Consider the following 19,078-nt stretch of genomic DNA (forward strand, 5'->3'; position numbering starts at 1 on the left):
GATGTCCCTGTGCGTGACCCATGCAGGGAAGCAGTAAGCAGGGACCTCGCCTGGACCCGCGCACGGGAGGCAGGAGGGGAAAGCCCAGACTGACCACATCCCAAAGAGGCAACAGCCTTCATCCCTTTTTCAGGGATGAAGTATCTCTGGGTTTGGTTGTGAGCTCTGGGTTTGCCTTGTCCCTTGCAGGGGCAGGCGTCTGCCCCTGAGCCCATGTCCCAGGAGCGGCTCCTGCACTCACAGCTGCCCCTGCCCGGGGTGATGCCTCTGCTTCTGGAACCTTCCTGCAGCCTCTGGCATCTGGCCTCTGCTTGGCGGCCACACGTTGGGCTTGGCAGCCCAGGATCAGCGGGCTGTGCCACCTGCGGTATGGCATTGGCGGCCTTGTTGCCATCCCCAGGACACAGCTGACGGGGGATTTGGGGGATTTGCTTTCCAGGGACTGGGAAAGTTGGGGATGCAATATCCCACCACGTGCACAGGCAGTTCGCACTGAACAAGGTGGGCTTTGCAGCTTCATCCTCCCCTCGTACCCTGCTCCTGCCAGGAGCTGCCACCCCACAGAACGCCTCCTCAAGCAGAAGCAAGCTACCCCAGCAGTAGCTTGCAAACTGCAGATGTGCCAGGGGGCCGTTGCTGCTCTGTCAATACGCACAAAAGAAGAGGCCAGCTCCAGCAGAAGGACAGGATCCATACTGCCTGGCGCTTGTGCGTTGCCTATGGCCAGACAGGCCAAGGCAGCATGTAGCCGGAGCCGGTTCTCAAGGCTTTCCCTACTAGTTGGGAACCCTGTGGAGGGTTTTTACTGAGCTGAGGGTGTAGGCTCTGCTCTTACTAGCCCTGCTCTTCTTTAGAGGGCAAAAAGGAGGGAGCTGGGAAACTCCCAGCCATTGAGGCCATGCCCCTCTGCAAAGCTCTGTGCACCAGAGGAGCTGCAGAGGCTCCGATCTTACCACCATCCCCACGTCTGCAGGCTGTGCAGGGTCTCAGTCTGCCCAGACTCCCTCCGCAGGGAAGCAGTAAGCAGGGACCTCGCCCGGACCCGCGCACGGGAGGCAGGAGGGGAAAGCCCAGACTGACCACATCCCAAAGAGGCAACAGCCTCACCTGTGCTCTGCGGAGCCTTGGCCCCAGACCGTGCACCTCACCGTCTGCTTGTTACTCCTTCCGTAAAGAGAGCATCCAGAAATCCTACAGTCTTTGTAGGATTTGTTTCTTTCCCAAACAGTTTTGAGATCTTTCAAATTTGCCCCCTTCTATCTACTTACATACAGCAACTAGCTATAACTACAGTACACGCTCTTCCTGTGAGGCAAATAATGAATCGAATACCATTTGATTCTGGAGTACTATTTTTGACAAGCTTGTTACCTCCTCTTGTAGTCCCTGGACTGCATGCAGAGTATTATTTTCTAGTCCTACAATGAGTGAAATTCCCTGTTTCATTTTACTATAGGATTATCTGGGATCTTCTTAATTCTGTGTGCAGTCTCAAGGGGGCTTTGTCGTTGTGGGTCTTCAATAATAGGTACATTTGGAATTCTTGCCCACAGGGTGCAAGCTCCCTTCCAACCAAGGGGCAACAAATTCTGGATGCATTGCCGCATAGCCAGTAACACCCCTTGCCATTTTGGACAGGCCATCCATTTACAGGATTCGCATGTTGTATCTGGTGTGCATTATGTATATTAGCATTCGGTACAGTATGGATAATTCCCTACTTCATGGGTAATATTTCCACACCCTGGAGTCAGTACTATTGCCCCCTGAGTTTCTGTCAATGTTGTTTAAAAGGCACCTTTGATAACACGGTATATCGCAGCCAGGATTATGTGTAGGGAGCTCAACTTCAAAATCTATTCCTTCCCAGGGCCAAGTATGATCCATTGTTTTTGGAAATCTAGACAATCCAGACACAGTTGCTGCTGGTAATAGAATAGCAATCAGAGGCAAGGCCTCTTCACTCTGTCTAGGCATCTTGGAGCAAGTCCAACAATTTATTTGAGATAGAACTCAAGAGATGTTCTGGAGTAATTGGAAATGCTGATATTCCCTTTCTCCCCCCCCTCCTCCCTACCTCACCCGATCCTATCACTAATCCCTTGAGAACAAGTATTACTAAGATAAGCTAAAATTACATCATCTCTCTCTATATATACCCCTATAATAACTTAGAAATAATGATTAAGAAACACTCTAATTCTGTGTAATTCAATCCCTTTTATGCATTAATTCATTAAGAATTCTTCTAAGGAGATGCTGAAGGTTTACAATAGTTAGTTTCAACAGTTTTAACTTTAAAACTCTTTGTAAAGGCTCATGCTTTAGCTGGCCAAACTGAAGAACTACAATTTCATTGGTCTCCCCCACAGGGGGGAGACACTAACAGAGCGTCTTCTTCTTGTGGGTCTGTGGGTCCTGGCAGAGGCTGGGGAACCTGGGTTTGATCCAGAAGTCGAGGATGATGATCTCTTCAACTTCATGCCATCTCACAGGCCCCCTTTATTTCCTGCCCTGGCCCTGGCTTGTCCCATCCTTGGCTCTCCGCTGCCTGGGTTTGATGTTTAGCTGTCTCTGCTGCCCTTGCTTCTCACCCCTGCCGGTGCAGGGGCTCTGCCAGCAGCCTGAACGTTCCTGGTGATCAGGTCCTGGCAGAGCAGTGATCCAACTGCTGTCCATGGCTGTTTGGACCCATCCTCTGACATCCCTGGTGGCCATTTTGCAAGTCTGGTTTCCCCCCGTGCCACAAGCTGGCTGAGGCCTTGGCCTGTCCCCAGCATGGCTGTCAGTGATGGCAGGTGGCATATAGACCCAAGAGGCCTTTCCTTTTCTTTGTGCTGAAGGAAACCTCCTCTCTGGAGAGAGTAGTGCCACCTTTCTCCAAGTTCTGGGGGTTTCATGGTACGTGACATGGCCTCTCATTCCGTGGGGGCCTGATGTCATCATTTCTGAGGGGCTTCTGCATCCTCCCCGATCACTTGTTGTGGCCAGGGCTTCCCCCCAGGATGTCTGGGCAGGCCCATGCCGGTGGGCTAGCCCTGCTCTTCTTTAGAGGGCAATAAGGAGGGAGCTGGGAAACTCCCAGCCATTGAGGCCATCCCCAGGGCTCTCCAGAGTGACGCCATCTGGCCCCTTCCCATGAGCAGTGGCCAAGGCACAAGGGCCCATCTTCTTTGTTGGAGAAGCCCCATGCTGGATTTCCAGTCCCAGAAATACTGAAATGCTGTTCCTCCTTTCTTGCTTTTCAGTGTGTCTTAGTACCTGAACTGGGCACCTCCTTCCTTATTAAACTGGGGCTGCCCGTGGGGGGCTTTGAGCTCCTCCATGTAAAGAAGCCCACCTTTCAGCTCTCAGAGAACTTTGCCTGTCTTCACAGAGTCCCACATAAGAAAGAAACTTTTCCTGTTTCTTTCTTATGTGAATTCTTGCCCTTAGCTTCAAAGGCGAGGGCTGGAGCCTTTCATGCTGCCTTTCTTAGAGAAAGACGGCTGCAGGGAAACCGCCCTGAGCCTGGGGAAACCCTGCTGGGAGGCCTGCCATGCTGCCGAGTGACTTTGGCCTGACATTCTGCCAAGAGCTTTTGCTCTTCAGTCTAAAGACGTTCCTTGTTTGTGCTTTCCCCCTGGAGCAGAAGACAGAGATGGAGAAGCAGAGGCCACAGACAGACAGTCCTTCCTCCCTGGGGCTTGTGGATCTAAAAAGATAGGTCTGCAGGAGGCACCAGTGGAGGTGAAACAGCAGCATGTCCTCATCCCTCAGCCCGCAGAGAAGAAGGCTGAGGCAGCTTCTCTGGACGAGGCATGCCTCCTGCTGACAGGTGCCAGCTGTTCACACACCAGAGTCTCTCTCCAGCCACACTGCAGGCTGATGGTTGAGACAGAGCTGTTCCTGACTGCCAGGGGAAAGGAGCCTTCTAGGTGAGGTTGTGGTGGGGCTGGAGGAGGCAACCTGGGCTCTTGTCCTCATCCCTTGCCCCTCCGTGAAGAAGGTTGAGGCAGCTCCTCTGGATGAGTCAAGCTGAAGGGACAGGTGGAAAAGAAGAGGCCACACACACACAGTGCTTCTTCCTCCATGGCACTTGTGGAACTGAAAAAGAAGTCTCTGCAGATGGAACCAGGGGATATGAAGCAGTCGCATTTCCTCATCCCTCACCTCCTCGTGAGACAGTTCCTGAGACAGCTCCTCTGGACAAGTCAAGCACCAAGTAAGTGTGGGCTAGCTCCCACAAAGGCCTGGAAAAGCTGAGCTGCAGCAGGCCAGCCGAGGGATCCAGCATGCGGGTTGCTCAGCTGTGGGCTTTTGCTCTCCATCCCCTGGCTGCATTGGAGAGAGAATGACCATGGAGAGACCCTGACTCCACCAGTCCTGCTGCACACTTGAAGTCCTAAAGCTCCCCTGCAGCTGACAGTCACGTACCCACAGTGGAAGGGGGCTGTGCTCCCTGCTCCTGGGGCTAGGGGCAGGCAGAGGTGGGGACGTTCAGAGCCTAAATGAGTCTTGCTTTTTGATGCTGTAGCTGCCCTTCAGTGTGGAGTGTCCAGGTGAGGAAAGTGCTGGAGAAGATAAAGGAGGCCCTGCAGGAAGACAGGAGGAAGAACAGAGGTGTGGACATCCCCAGTAAGATTGCGTGGATACCCACTGTTGTCTGCATACCCAGATATTTACAAGGATAGTGATTCTTGAAAGGTACCTTCATATCTATTTTACCATTAAATTATTTCATGTGCACCTACATTAGGAGACTCCACTGGTTGTCACATTTTGTAGTACACTGTTCACATATACTTTTTCATGTTTAACAAGGGAGTCCTGTACCTGAGAATTGTCAGAACTACAAATATGACCATTGAGGCTTTTATGTACTAGAAAAAAAATCGTGTTCTCAGCATACGATGATCAGGTTGTTAGTGGAAATTATTTTCACTAGCACATATCTAAAGCAAGTCATTCAATTCATCTGAACCACTGTTTTCCCAACAGAAACCAGAGCCCCAGTGAAGTTTTGACCATTTGCAGTAAATCATTGGGGGTGCAGGATTCAAAGTAAGCCATTTGAGGGCAGTAGAGGACTTTCATCAATAACATTTGACTTGCTGTCAGTGGTAGATCACATTTTGCCTGGGTTTTAAGCAGTGGCATTGAATTTTTTTTTTTTTTTTTTTTTTTTTTGACTAATCTAGTAAAAGAAAAACTTTCTGTTTAGTGACACTTCACTGAAACCTGAAATTGCTGTGTAACTGCCCTACAGGACACCTTAACTAGTAGAACAGATCAGATCAGTCTGGGAAAAACACAAGTAGAATATTGTGGGAATTTGAGCTTCTGGCTGTGTGTTCTGTGTTCTAATTTAAAATAAGGATATTAATAGTAGATCATCTTGGATTTATTTGTTTACTCCCACTTTTTCTAACAACAACAGATTAAGTCCTCTATTCCTAATTAGTGAGGTGTCTTGAAACCAGTAGTAAAACCAGCATAAATACAGGAAAAAGATACCAATACATGTAATAATATGCCAGTGTTGATATCTATTTCAAGCCCAGAAAGGATTATTATGGCATCCTAACACAATGCTAAACCTAGCAATTGACTGATGGCTGAACTACCTCTGCCAGGAAAAGCCCTTCACTTCCCTTTATTCCTTCACTCATGTCTTTCCTCCTGTTTAACAAAAATGCATCTTATTTGTAAATCCTACTGGTCTGGATCAGTCAAGTAAATAATCCAGGTTGTCCTATAAGTTAACATGTTCTTCCTTCCATGGCAGGGCCCATCTATCAGCAAAGCCAGCGCATTGCTCGAAGCAGGCTGCAGCTGGTCTTCGGCATCCAAGAACCAGCCCGTGACTCAATCAGCCAAAAGGTCTCTGTACAATACAGTAAAAATAAACTGTATGAAGATCAGAACCATGTTTCCTTCGTGTTCCTTTTAATTCAGCCATTGTGCCTAGTGTTTCTGTCAGAATGAAATTCTGGCTATATTGCCATCACATTAGTGCTTAGCATAACAGGCATGTTCTTAAGCAGACATCCCAAATTAAACCTCTACCCTTCAAGTTGTTTTCTGAGGCTTCTTCACCACAAGCCTTGGCTTCATGTGCAAATCAGATAAATTTGTTTTGCTAGAATTTCAAGGGTGTGCTGACCTTTTGGTCCTGAAAGGAAAATCTTGATAAAATCACTAATTAATGACTGACTTTGAATCTCTTGTCCCAGATATGTGGATAAACAAAGAAGCTAAAGGTCTGGCTATTAAACAAGAAATAAAGGTTTTTCTTTGTAGAGCAAGCTTGGCTGTTAAAATACCTAAAATGGTGGTAATTGATTTATATTCAATTATTTGAGTGCACAGAAGAAATTATAGCTAATCCATAAAGCCTAGTTCTACTGTGAAGCTTAACTACGCTAAAAAAGATTCTGTATTTGTTACCCACTGATGAAAAATGATGGTAGGAGGATGGAATTTCACTTTTATTTATAATTCACACTCAGTTTTGTCTATCTGATCTTTGCTTTTTATATATTGAGAACAGTCACAGAATCACAGAATCATCTAGGTTAGAAGAGACCTCCAAGATCACCTAGTCCAACCTCTGACCTAATGCTAACAAGTCTTCCACTAAACCACTAAACCATATCACTAAGCTCTGCATCTAAACGTCTTTTAAAGACCTCCAGGGATGGTGGCTCAACCACTTCCCTGAGCAGCCCATTCCAATGCCTAACAACCCTTTTGGTAAAGAAGTTCTTCCTAATATCCAACCTAAACCTCCCCTAGTGCAACTTTAGCCCATTCCCCCTCGTTCTGTCACCAGGCACATGGGAAAACAGGCCAACCCTCACCTCGCTACAACTTCCTTCAAGGTACCTGTAGAGTGCAATAAGGTCGCCCCTGAGTCTTCTCTAGGCTGAACAACCCCAGCTCTCTCAGCCACTCCTTGTAAGACTTGTTCTCCAGATCCCTCACCAGCTTCGTTGCCCTTCTCTGGACTTGCTCAAGCACCTCCATGTCCTTCTTGTAGCGAGGGGCCCAAAACTGAACACAGTACTCGAGGTGCGGCCTCACCAGAGCCGAGTACAGGGGAACAATCATTTCCCTAGTCCTGCTGGCCACAGTGCTTCTTATGCAAGGCAAGATGCTGTTGTCCTTCTTGGCCACCTGAGCACACTGCTGGCCCATATTCAGCTGAGTATCAACCAATACTCCCAGGTTCTTCTCTGCCAGGCAGCTTTCCAACCATTCATCTCCCAGCCTGTAGCGCTGCTTGGGGTTGTTTACTTCAGACCTAATGAATTTAGCTGACAAACCAATGACAGGGAAGAGTGCTAGAACTAGAAGAAGAAGGGGGGGTTGTTCACAGAATTGTAATATAGACTGGTAATATTCAAATGAAATTTGTCTGAGTCCAGCTTGACTCAGTCACCTGGGCTGAATTCGTATAACCAGCAGTCATTACAATAAACTGTATTTTCATATGTAATTCCTTCAGATTGTTTTGAAAAAGCTGAGATTTCCAGAGATCACACTAATTCATCATTAATCACATTTTAAATTTTTTGAAGAAAAGAACATCTTTCAAACGCCAAAGAAGCATTCCAGATAGCTTAGAAGTTGAACACATCAGAGACCCGGGAGAAGAAGGAAATATTATTATGGATGTCATACCAAGGGAGGTTCCAGAACAACTCTCAAGGTCATCTTGAAGTGTTGTTTTGGCCACACTGGAAACCTGAACACACAGAACAGACTCAAGCTCTTCACCATCAGGTCTGGATGACTGCTTGCAGAAAGGGCCACTTCTGCTAAATGACAGTAATGCAGGGATCATTGAGATCAGTTCATACAACCTCATTCTTTACGTTTTAGTAACAACCCATATCACTGGTTGCAATTAAGAAAATGAGGAAGACAACAAAATCTGGGTCCCTGCCTCTTCTATGCTGCCATCCCTGGTCCAGACAACTTTGGACAGGATTCTTTACCTTTGAACAACAAATTAAAAATTATTAGTGGAGTTTTCACTACTGTGCAGGCACACAGAGGTTTAAGAAATGGGCCTGTACCTTTTTTAAAGCTAAGCAAAATTATGCTCATCTGCTGCTCCCTTCAGTGCACACTGCCAAGTGATGGCACCTGTAGTCGAGGTCTGCTGCCTCAGAGCTGGCACAGCCACAGCACCCGACCACAAGTTCAGGGGGATCTTGGGCCCTTGCTTCTCCAGGGGTGGCCTGGGACAGCAGCACAACCAGGCAGCACCCACCGGCTCTCACAAGAGAGGCTGACGGGGAGTGGGCATTGCCAGGGCAACAGTGACTGCACCCAGGCCCTTTGCCTAGAAGAAGCCTCCAGGAGGGCAGCGACGCCTCACTGCCCACCAGGCACTGGGAAGGGTGACCAGCACATGAGAACAACCCTCAGCAAGCTGCAGTGGTGGGTGTGGGAGCTCATGCAGCAGGGCACAGGGAGTCTGTCCCTCCTCCTTTTCAAGTCCATCCTATCTTCTGGCAGTCTCTGTGACCACAGTTTTTGCAATGGTCTCCACCTGGCAGAGAGCTTGCCCCAAAAAGACTGGCAACGCAAACACAGGGCCTGACCAGAACCACGGCTGTACAGGTCTATGGTTGCAGGGAGTGCCAGAGCCTGGCACTGCCTGGGGAAGGCAGCAGGTATTCCGCCAGTGTAAGGTGCGAGCAGGTGGAAGATCTGGTCAGCATGGTGGCAGAGCTGAAAAAGCAGGTTGAGAGACTGAGGGCCATCAGAGACTGTGAGCAGGAGATCGACTGCTGGAGTAGCTCCCTGGCATGCCAGAGGGAAAGGCTCCAGGGAAATACCCCACAGATGGTGGTGGACCCCCTGCCCTGTCCCCGTCTGGCAGTAGATGGGGACCTGAGGGATGGAGAGGGTTGGGAGAGGGTCCCTGCTCGGCATCATGGGCAAACCCCCACTCTTCTTCCCTTGTGTCCCCAGGTCCCTCTAAGCAATAGGTTTGTAGCATTGGACATTGAAGGGGAGGTAAAGTTCCCCAAAGAGGTTACCAAGGACAAGGCAGTCGACTCCACACATTCAGACTGCCTCTGCCAGGAAAGAAAGAAGGGTGGTTGTGTTAGGCGACTCCCTTCTCAGAGGAACAGAGGACCCCATTTGCAGACCAGACCCGAGCCATAGGGAAGTGTGCTGCCTACCTGGGTCCGGGATCAGAGACATAACTAGAAAACTCCTGGTGCTGGTTCACCCCACTGATTACTACCCATTATTCATAGTTCAGGTGGGCAGTGATGAAATCGCTCAGAGAAGCTTGTGAACTATGAAAAGAAATTTCAGGGGTTTAGGGTGAATAGTTAAAGGAACAGGAGCACAACTGGTGTTTTGTTCTATACCTTCTGGGGAGGTGAAGGACACAGAGCGGGCTAGGAAAACACAGGCAATGAAGAATTGGGTGAGAGGCTGATGTCAAGACAGCAACTTTGGGTTCTTTGACCATGGGGTAGTTTACTCGACCCCTGGCCTATTAATAATGGATGAAACTCACTTTTCTCAAAGGGGAAACAAATTCTAGCTCAGGAGCTAGCAGGACTCATCAAGAGAGCTTTAAACTAGCTATGATGGGGAGGGGCATAAAACAGGGCTCACCAGAGAAGTGCCTAGGGGAACAATGCTGAAGCTGGAGGTGAAACACGTCTCATGTGAAGTACATCTACACCGATGCATGCAGCATGGGCAACAGACAGGAGGAGCTGGAAGCAGTTGTGTGACAGGCTAACTACAACCTAGTTGCTATAACTGAAACATGGTGGGATCACTCCCATGACTGGAGTACTGTGATGAACAGATACAAGCTCTTCAGAAGGGATAGACAAGGAAGGAAGGGTGGTGGTGTGGCTCTATATATTAAAGACTGTTTTAATGTTGAAGAGCTTGAGGCTGGGAATTATAAATTTGAGTGTCTATGGATAAGGATCAGGGGGAAGGCCTGTAGGGGTGACATCTTGGTGGGGGTCTGTTATAAACTGCCTAATCAGGATGAAGAGATGGATGGGGCATTCTATGAGCAGCTCACAAAAGTTACACAATCACCAACACTTGTTCTCATGGAAGACTTCAACTTCCCTGATATATGCTGGAAATGTAATACTGCACAGAAGAACCAGTCCAGGATGTTTCTAGTGTGTGGAAGATAGCTTTCTGACACAGCTGGTTCAAGAGCCTTCCAGGGGAGGTGTCCCACTAGACCTGCTCTTCTCTAACAGAGAAAGACCAGTGGGAGATGTGAAAGTTGGGGACTATCTTGGGCAGGGTGATTGTGAAATTGTAGAGTTTTATATTCTTGGTGATTTCAGAAGGGTAACTAGCAAAACTGCTATCTTGAACTTCCAGAGGGCAGACTTTGACCTGTTCAGGACACTTGTTGCAGGGGTCCCTTGGGAGTCACTCCTGAAGGACAAAGGGGTCCAGGAAGCCTGGGCGCTCCTCAAGACAGAAATCTTAAAGGCACAGGATCAGGCTATTCCTGTGTCCCGTAAGGTGAGCTGGAGGGGAAGAAGACTGGCGTGGATGAACTGGGAACTTTTGTTGAGACTCTGGGAGAAAAATAGAGTCTATGTCCTCTGGAAGAAAGGACAGGCTACTTGGGGTGACTACAAAGAAGTTGCTAACATACGCAGGGAGGAAGTTAGAAAGGCAAAAGCCCAGCCTGAACTCACATCGGCCACTGAAGTAAAAGAGAACAAGAAATCCTTTTACAAATATATTAACATCAAGAGAAGAACCAAGGAAAACTTCCATCCTTTACTTGATGCAGGGAATAAGATCACTGAGGATAAGGAAAAGGCTGAGGTTCTCAACGCCTTCTTTACATCTGTCTTTAATAGTCAGATCAGTTATCCTCAGGGTACTTTATGCCCTGACCTGGAAGTCCCCTGTGATTCAGGTAGAGAATCATCTCCTGTTATCCAGGAAGAGACAGTTAGAGTCCTGCTCCTCCATCTGGAATGTCACAAATCCATGGGCCCAGATGGGCTCCACCCTAGGGTGCTGAGGGAGCTGGCAGAGGTGATTGCCAAGATGCTTTCCACCATCTACCAGCATTCCTGGTTATCTGGAGAGGTCCCAGAGGATGGGAGGCTTGCCAGTGTGACTCCCATCTACAAGAAGGGCTCTAAGGAGGACCCAGGTAACTACAGGCCTGTCAGCCTGACCTCAGTTCCAGGGGAAATTATGGAGCAAATCATCTTGGGTGTGTTGCAGCCAGGGGATTAGGCCCAGCCAGCACGGGTTCATGAAAGGCAGGTCATGCTTGTCCAACCTCATCTCCTTCTATGACCAAGTGACCAGACTGGTAGATGAGGGAAAGGCTGTTGGTGTAGTCTACTTAGACTTCAGCAAAGCCTTTGACACAGTCTCCCACAGTGTTCTCCTGGGGAAACTGTCTGCTCATGGCCTTGACAGATATATCTTTGGTAAAGAACGGGCTGGAGGGTCATGCCCAGCATGTAGTGGTTAATGGAGTTAATTCCAGCTGGCATCCCGTTACAAGTGGTGTCCTCCAGGGGTCAGTACTGGGGCCTATCTTGATTGAGTGTACCCTCATTAAGTTTGCAGATGACACCAAGCTGGGAGGTAGGGTCAGTCTGCATGAGGTTAGGGTTGGCCCTTCAGAGGGATCTGGATAGGCTGGACTGCTGGGCTGAGGTGAATGGGATGACGTTCAACAAGGCCAAGTGCTGGGTCCTGCACTTTGGCCACAATAACCACATTCAATGCTACGGGCTTGGGGCAGATTGGCTAGAAGACTATGAAGAGGAAAAGGACCTGGGAATGTTGATCGATGCCCAGCTGAACATGAGCCAGCAATGTGCCCAGGTGGCCAAGAAGGCCCATGGCATCCTGGTCTGTATTAGAAATAGTGTAGCCAGCAGGACCAGGGAGGTGATCATCCCCCGGTACTCAGCTTTGATGAGGCCACACCTTGAGTACTGTGTTCATTTTTGGGCCCCTCACTACAAGAAAGACATCGAGGCCCTGGACCATGTCCAGAGAAGGGCAACAAAACTGGTGAGGGGTCTGGAGCACAAGTCTTATGAGGAGCAGCTGAGGGAGCTGGTATTGTTTAGTCTGGAGAAGAGGAGGTTCAGGGGAGACATCATTGCGCTCTACAACTTCCTGAAGGGAGGTTGTGATGAGGAGCGGGTCGGCCTCTTCTCCCAGATAACTAAAGATAGGACTCAAGGAAATGGCCACAAGTTACACCTGGGAAAATTTAGATTAGATATCAGGAAAAACTTTTTCTCTCAAAGATTGGTCAGGTACTGGAATGGCCTGCCCATGGAGGTGGTGGAGTCACTATCCCTCGTGGTGTTCAAGAACACCTTGATGAGGTGCTATGAGATATGATTTAGTAGCTTAAAGGGTATTATTGGTATTATTGGGTATTATTGAGGATGGTTGGACTAGATGATCTTGTAGGTCCTTTCCAACCTTGTGTTTCTATGATTCTATGGCAAAGAGGTGGTGTAGCAAATGCACTCAGTCATCTGCCAGAGCAGCATTTGTCAGAATTTGTTCAGAGCCCACAGACTGATCTACAACTAGCTGCAAAGGCTAAAAAGGTCTGAAATGGCCAACAGGAGACATCCTGACACACAAAACATGCACTAACAAGAACATCAGAGCACTTCAGAACAAAGATGGAATCCTGTTCTTCCCTCTCTTATTACAGTAAAATCCACATTTTCTTATGTCCCAGGACAGGAGAAGCGCACAGGGTAATGTATTTAGTTGTAGCTGTCTTTGAAGAGAGCACAGGGTAAATTGTAGTTGTAGCTGTCTTTGGGAGGATCACAGAGATTTCATAATCAGACATGATTACCCCCATCTCAGAGAAGGACAAGCGAAGGGTCATTTAGGAGAAATGCTGCATATTCCTTAAGTCCTGCATTTGCCAATTCAAGCTATTAAAATGCAATTAAAAAAGCAATTAAAAATGTTCTTAGTGATGAGTCCATGATGTACAGACAGCCAAGAGTCTGTGGGCTACAGCCAAAACAACCAAGAAAGATAAGGCTTTGACAATACATTTCCTTTTATATGGAGGGATCTAAAAAGCATAAAAGGCTAAAAGCCTACCATCTAGTGGAATACTTCTCTGACAATGAGGGAGGGGAGTCACCAAGGATAATCAAAGTTACAGTGAGGTATTAAAAAACATAATAGAATTGGAAATAAAAGTTCTCCCCTCACCTTTTAGTAATCATCTGCCAGTGTTTACCCACACAGATTTTGGAAGGGATCACTGCTTATAACACACGTCTTTTTTTTTTTTTTTTTTTTTGTTCTTACATAAATGCATTACAAATAACATTGAATTTTAAATAAGCGTTTACCAATCTTTTTAAAAAAATAGCGACGAGTTATTTGTAGAGAAGGTAGGCTGCAGTCTCTTGAGTAACCCTAAAGACATTCCAAACTCCTGTTTCCGGTAGTCAGGTTGTAGTCTTGAACAACTCATGTTGCCGTCTTTGTTGCTTGCATGTCTGCAGAATTACCTTCACTTTTTGCACTGTTGACAAAAGCAATTTATTCACAAAGTCATAATGCAAACAAACTTTACAATAAACTTCTGCATCTTTTTTACTAACATTGTTTGAACAACTACATAAGTTCATCAAAGATGACTTCTTATCATCAGGGTCAGACTGTATTAGAGCAATCCCAAGCTCAGGTCCTTTGCCAGTTACAAAAGTACATCAAAGAAAATGAGAGAATCTTTCAGTTTTCTTGAAGGGGTTCAAACTGTTTAAGTCACAAAATAGTGAGATGCAGCAATAGCTATTCATTGTGAACCCTTGCTATTTGTCAGTAAAACACCATTAAAGAAAGGTGAGGTTCCCTCATTTTAAAAGAGAGCAAAGCACTCTTTTTGTTCTCCTTTTATCATCTTGACTGCATAGGAAGTTATTAAGATGTGTACATTTTCCCTCTAAAAAAATAAAAAATAAATAAATAAAAATCCAGTAATAGCAGGTAATATGTGTAAAATTCACCGGCAACAAAATTGTATTTAGAATATCTGAGAAACTCAGTGAAAACTTTGCAGAATTAGATATTTTAATAGTCTGAACTTGATCTGACAAACCAGAACCCACTTCCATTCAAAGAACACGCTTATTTTAAGACAACAATAAATAAATATGCCAAGATTTAGTTCTTAGGTACAGACTCCTTGGAAAAGTGCACCAGATAAACCAAATTATCCTGCTCAATTACAAAAGGTTTTATTCTTACAGGTGCTTAAAAGAGACAGAAAGCTATTTCCCAAGGGCATTTACAAGTGAGACTCCCATGTGACATTTTCTGTGCCCGCAATACTCAAACTGGGAAAAAACACACACACACACAAAAAAAGCTCCCACATGCACAAAAAGCTGCAGTTCCACTAGATGGCAACCCTGGGTGTGGTAAGGGTTCCCTCGCCTTCTCTGCAGCACGAAGAGGAGCTCCAGCACTTTTCAGGAGTTGCACAGAAGCCCTTTGTTTGGCCTGTGCTGTGGGAAAAGCTGTGGGAGCGACCCAGCCATTGTGAGCTCCTTCCCAGAGCTTCCCACGCCAGGTACTCCTCAAATATATCCTCTAGCAGAAATGCAGCAGTACTGCAAGTTATACCAATGCTGGTTTTTTATTATTTATTTTATATCTTTCCAGTGTAAGCATCTATAAACTGAAAACCCTGTTTAATGAACTATTACAGGATACAGGCTAAGCTGAAGCAATATCTGCAGCTGCTGCTCAGGCTGGCTCCTGGAGCTGCCCCAACTTCTGGCAAGTCCATCAAGAACAACTGCTCTGATCTGGGCAGCGGATGGAGCAGGCTGCCACGCTGGTTTTACACCAGCTCAGCTCCACTGACACCCACAGAGCTGCTTCTCCCTCTCGTCTGAGACAAAATCGAACCCAAGAAGACTGATGCTGTGCTTCTGAGCATCCCAGACACCATCTACAAGGGAGCAGAGCACCCAACAAGTGAGAAACACTGGCAGGTCAGATTTGTGGCACTTTACAGCTACCTAAAATAAAAGGGTAGGACTTGTGGGGAACCACACTATTCAGGTTTGCAGTGTCTACATAGCACATCCCTGAGTCTATTCCTGAAGACCTATTTGAGACTTTTTTTCAAGCAAAGTCCCACTGAAGTCTGTGAAACAGCTGATAGACTTGGATGGCTGTAAGGTCTTCAGAAATAGGTCCCTGATCGATACCTATTCGCACGCTGAGCTTGTGAAATGAATACATTGTTTGGTGAAACCCTAAATGAAAAAAGGCATTCTTTTTCCCTTGACAGAACATTGCATTATAAACTTCGCCTTCATCTGCTTGGCCTGCTGCTAGCACAGATCTGAGGTGCACAGCTCAGGTGAGAAAGCTGGGCAGTAAGGTCTGTTAGCAAACACCATCAAGCCACAATATTCCCAAAAGCTGCTGCTAATACGTGCTACAAATTCTCACTAGCAGCAGTGAAAAAAAAAAAAAAAAATCTTCTCCTACCAAAATACCCTCCCAATAAGTCTTTCTAGACAATCTAAGATGTAGTTATATATAAGCTATGTTTGGACCTGGCAGCATGATGATCACAAATGCAAACTTGCACTCTCTTCCCTGGGAGATTTGCCAAGGATGGAAGACAGCGGGATGGAATCCATGGGGTAGGACATTGTCCAGTCAACCAAACCAGCAGCGGGGCAGGATTAACCTAATTTGTAGCTACCTTGGCTGGACTGGCTGCCCATTGTTCCTCATACATGCACTCATGAAGCTTAGTTAAATAAACTACTGCAGAATTATACTTGAAAAGTGTTTCCTTAACAGCACACAGCTGGGCTCAGTCCAGCTAATGGATGCTGGAGTATCGTGGCTGTTCATCCATCATGGTTCCTTTCCATAAAGCTTGTACAGATCTTGGGCAACTTTTGGGGAGGAAAGAAATGGTGTAAGTTACACTAACATTACAGTTCTTGTTATTTAAAAGTAAAATTAAGGCAATCTCAAATACAAATTATCTCAAGGTTTGTTTCCAGATCTTGTATCACTTCTCTGTATATCTCAACTTCGTGACCCTAAGTCTCTTAAAAGTTAAATCTGGCTTGATGAATGAATAAAAAACAAAAAACAAATTATTTATTTATTAAAAAAAGAAAAAAAAGCTTTACCTTTCACGTCTTGTAAAGATAGAAGGCACATGGATTTATCACCACCAAGGGTAAAACTCAGGCTTATCCGTATGTGAATCCTGTTTCAAAAACAAACACTCAGCTTGGGACTGGCAGGGAGCCAAGCTGCAGGATTGCCTTTTAAGACTTGCATCTCAATAGGAAACCTCCAAGTATTTTGATCTGTTTTTATAACTGTAACAGTTTTCATCCCCTGGCTTTAGTAAGGTATTATCAGTCCCTTCTTTCTAGTAAATTAAAGAAACAGTCACTACAAAAGAAGGTAAAACAAGCACGGGTCGCTGTGGATAACATACAGCATTTCAAAAGATTTAGGAAAGACAATAACCACTGCCTGTCTTAATTGCTGCCAAGAAACACTTAGAGAGGATGGAGACACAGTGAAAAACACTGGAACACTGCGTTTCAACAGCAGTAAAAACCACAGGTCTTAGATCTACTGCGTAGCTTTATTTTTATAGGACCTATCATAGACTCTTTTACATAACTTAAACGATTATGAAATAATTTCCTGTACACAATGAGACCAAGCCACATTGCTTTCCGAGCTTTGACACATTCCTGAAAGAAATCCAACGGTCTGTAGGAATCACATAGCTGGAGCAGCTACAGTACATTTTTGTCCAGAACTTCCGCTGTCAATTAACTTAAATTGCTGTTTGCAAGATCCTGCAAGACCTTGTTAAATTTCAGGACACCTAAGATTTGGTAGCAGCATTTGTTTTCAAATTTTGCTTCACTGAATTGTTTTTACTTGCCTTTTGTGTCCGCAGCTGAAAATCCGCCAGCACCTGGGATGCACGCACAGCTGTGAAAGATGTTAAACACACCACAAGAGTTGACTGAGTTTTACTTCCAAACTGAAATCATTTACAAGTGGTCACAGCTGCCTTCACGGAGAGCAGCCCCCGTTGCAATGTCATACCGGACACGTAAATCAAGTTGCGTCTGCCTACAGTAACACAAAACCTGACCCCTAATGAACGCTAATGCACCGTAGTCACTGTGCACTATAAAAACACCTGAAGGAATCAAGTATTTCACGTTTTTATTGGCACACCACAGCATCTCCCAGGCCGCAGGAGGAGGAGGCGACTTGCCGGGCACTGAGACATCCCAGATCCCAGTGTTCTTCTAACGGGAGCTGTGGCCAGCTTTCGGGGGGCTGTCAGGGCGAGCGCAGCCACCAGCCCCTCCAAGGTGGCCGAACCCAGCTCTTCCCTCACCACCGTGAGCATCCACTGGGTCACATCCTGAGCCCTCATCCAGGACTCGGCCACCCCACGGGAGGTGGGCTCACCCGCTCCCTCCTTCCCCCTGCGTTACGGTCCATGTTCGAGGCCCAGGGGGCCGAGCCCGCCAGCCTTGTCCTACAGGCTGGAGTAGGTGGCCCGGTGGTAGCCAGTGCTGTAGTCGTAGGGCATCTGTGGTGGGGCCAAGGGGCACTCGGGGAAGAAGGAGCCGAAGGCCTGGCTGCCAGACTCCGCTCCGCCAGAGTAGAGCGGGCGTAGCGCCTCGGGAGGTGATTTTTTGGGGGGGCTGCAGGGCCCGGCCGGGCTCCAGGACGGCTCGGGGTACAGCAGCCCACCCAACAGCGGGTGGTGGGCGGCGGGCAGCGGGGGCAGCGGAGCCTCGTAGAGGCCGTGCTCCAGCCCCAGCTCGGCGGGCAGGCGGGTGGCGGGGTAGGCGTCCTGGGAGGCGGCATGCTCAGGCAGCAGCGCTCCGTAGTCGGGGCCCAGCAGCTCGAAAAACTCGGCTGCCTCCGCCCCACCGCCTTTCTCCGTCTCCTTGGAGGCCGGCGGAGGCCCGCAGGGCGGCAGAGCCGGCTCGGTGAAGAAGGAGGGCGGCAGGTTGCGGGCCCGCAGAGGCACCTTCCGAGGGCCACCCGCAGCCGCTGACCCTGCGCTGCTTCCTCCTCCTCCTCCTCCTCCTCCCGCCGCCCCGCAGCCGCTCACCGAGCCCCTTCCCGGCTGCAGGGAGCCGAAAAGGGCCGCCAGGCTCTTGCTCTGCAGGCTGCTGGTCGTCGTCGAGGCTTCCCGGCGAGGTGGCGGGGGCTGCTTGGCCGGGCAGGCGGCGGCGGCCGGGGAGGAGGAGGAGGGCGGCGGGGCGGCGGCGGCGATGATGCCGGTGCAACGCTTGATCTGCTTCTGCAGGTATTTCCTGTGGTTCACCTTCCTCTTCGACTTCACCGGCTTGTCCAGCGCCAGCTTGATGTTGCTGGAGGCCGAGTCGATGAAGCTCAGCAGGTCCCTGGTGGCTTCCTTAAAGTCCCCCGCCTCGCCTCCGCCGCCACCTCCTCCTCCGCCGCCCTCGTAGCCCTTCTCCAGGTCGGCATAGCCCAGCAGGCCGCCGGTGGGGAAGCAGAAGGAGAGGAGGTGGTGGTGGGGGCTGAGCAGGGCGGCTGGCACGGCCATGGCCGGCGGCGGGGCTCCGCCGCGCCGAGCTCCGCAGGGCAGCGCCGGGATGGAGGCGGCGGCGGCGGGGAAAAGGCGGCGGCCGGGGGAGGAGGAAGAGGAGAGGGAGGTGGAAGAGGAGGAGGAGGAGGGCTCAGGAGCGGGGCTGGCCCCGGACCCTCCCCGCCTCCCCGCCGTGCGCACCGGGGCCGGGCCGGGCTGCGCGCCCCCGGCCGGGGACAGCGACGGCGGGGTGGGGACACGGGCGTCAGATCCTGGACAGGTGCATCGCTGCCCCCCCCCCCCTCCCCGGGTTCACAAATCACAAACACCCCCCAACGTAGGTACACAGCACCCCCAGATCACATAGCCCTCCCCAAGCCAGCTGCACAGCACCCCCAGGTCACACAGCACCCCCCAGACCACCCCCTCCGGACCAACTCTGTGGGATGCCCATCCACTAGC

General features: G+C 48.5%; 1 protein-coding gene across 1 annotated transcript; it reads right to left on the minus strand.

Moving 5' to 3' along the window:
• Positions 1-12,964: 12,964 nt before the first annotated feature.
• Positions 12,965-18,719, minus strand: FAM181B (family with sequence similarity 181 member B). Its single transcript, XM_035329432.1, has 2 exons — positions 16,200-18,719; positions 12,965-15,956 (listed from the first exon to the last, which is right to left on the minus strand). Exon 1 carries the CDS (start codon positions 18,632-18,634, stop codon positions 17,591-17,593), a length of 1,044 nt encoding a protein of 347 aa, XP_035185323.1. The 5' UTR covers positions 18,635-18,719; the 3' UTR covers positions 12,965-15,956; positions 16,200-17,590.
• Positions 18,720-19,078: the final 359 nt, after the last annotated feature.

Source organism: Oxyura jamaicensis, chromosome 1, assembly GCF_011077185.1.
Source record: "Oxyura jamaicensis isolate SHBP4307 breed ruddy duck chromosome 1, BPBGC_Ojam_1.0, whole genome shotgun sequence".
Classification (NCBI taxonomy): Eukaryota; Metazoa; Chordata; class Aves; order Anseriformes; family Anatidae; genus Oxyura; species Oxyura jamaicensis.

What these genes read in the sequence shown, in the direction of transcription:
- FAM181B (XM_035329432.1), bottom strand. Translation starts at nt 18,634, where the DNA reads ATGGCCGTGCCAGCCGCCCTGCTCAGCCCCCACCACCACCTCCTCTCC.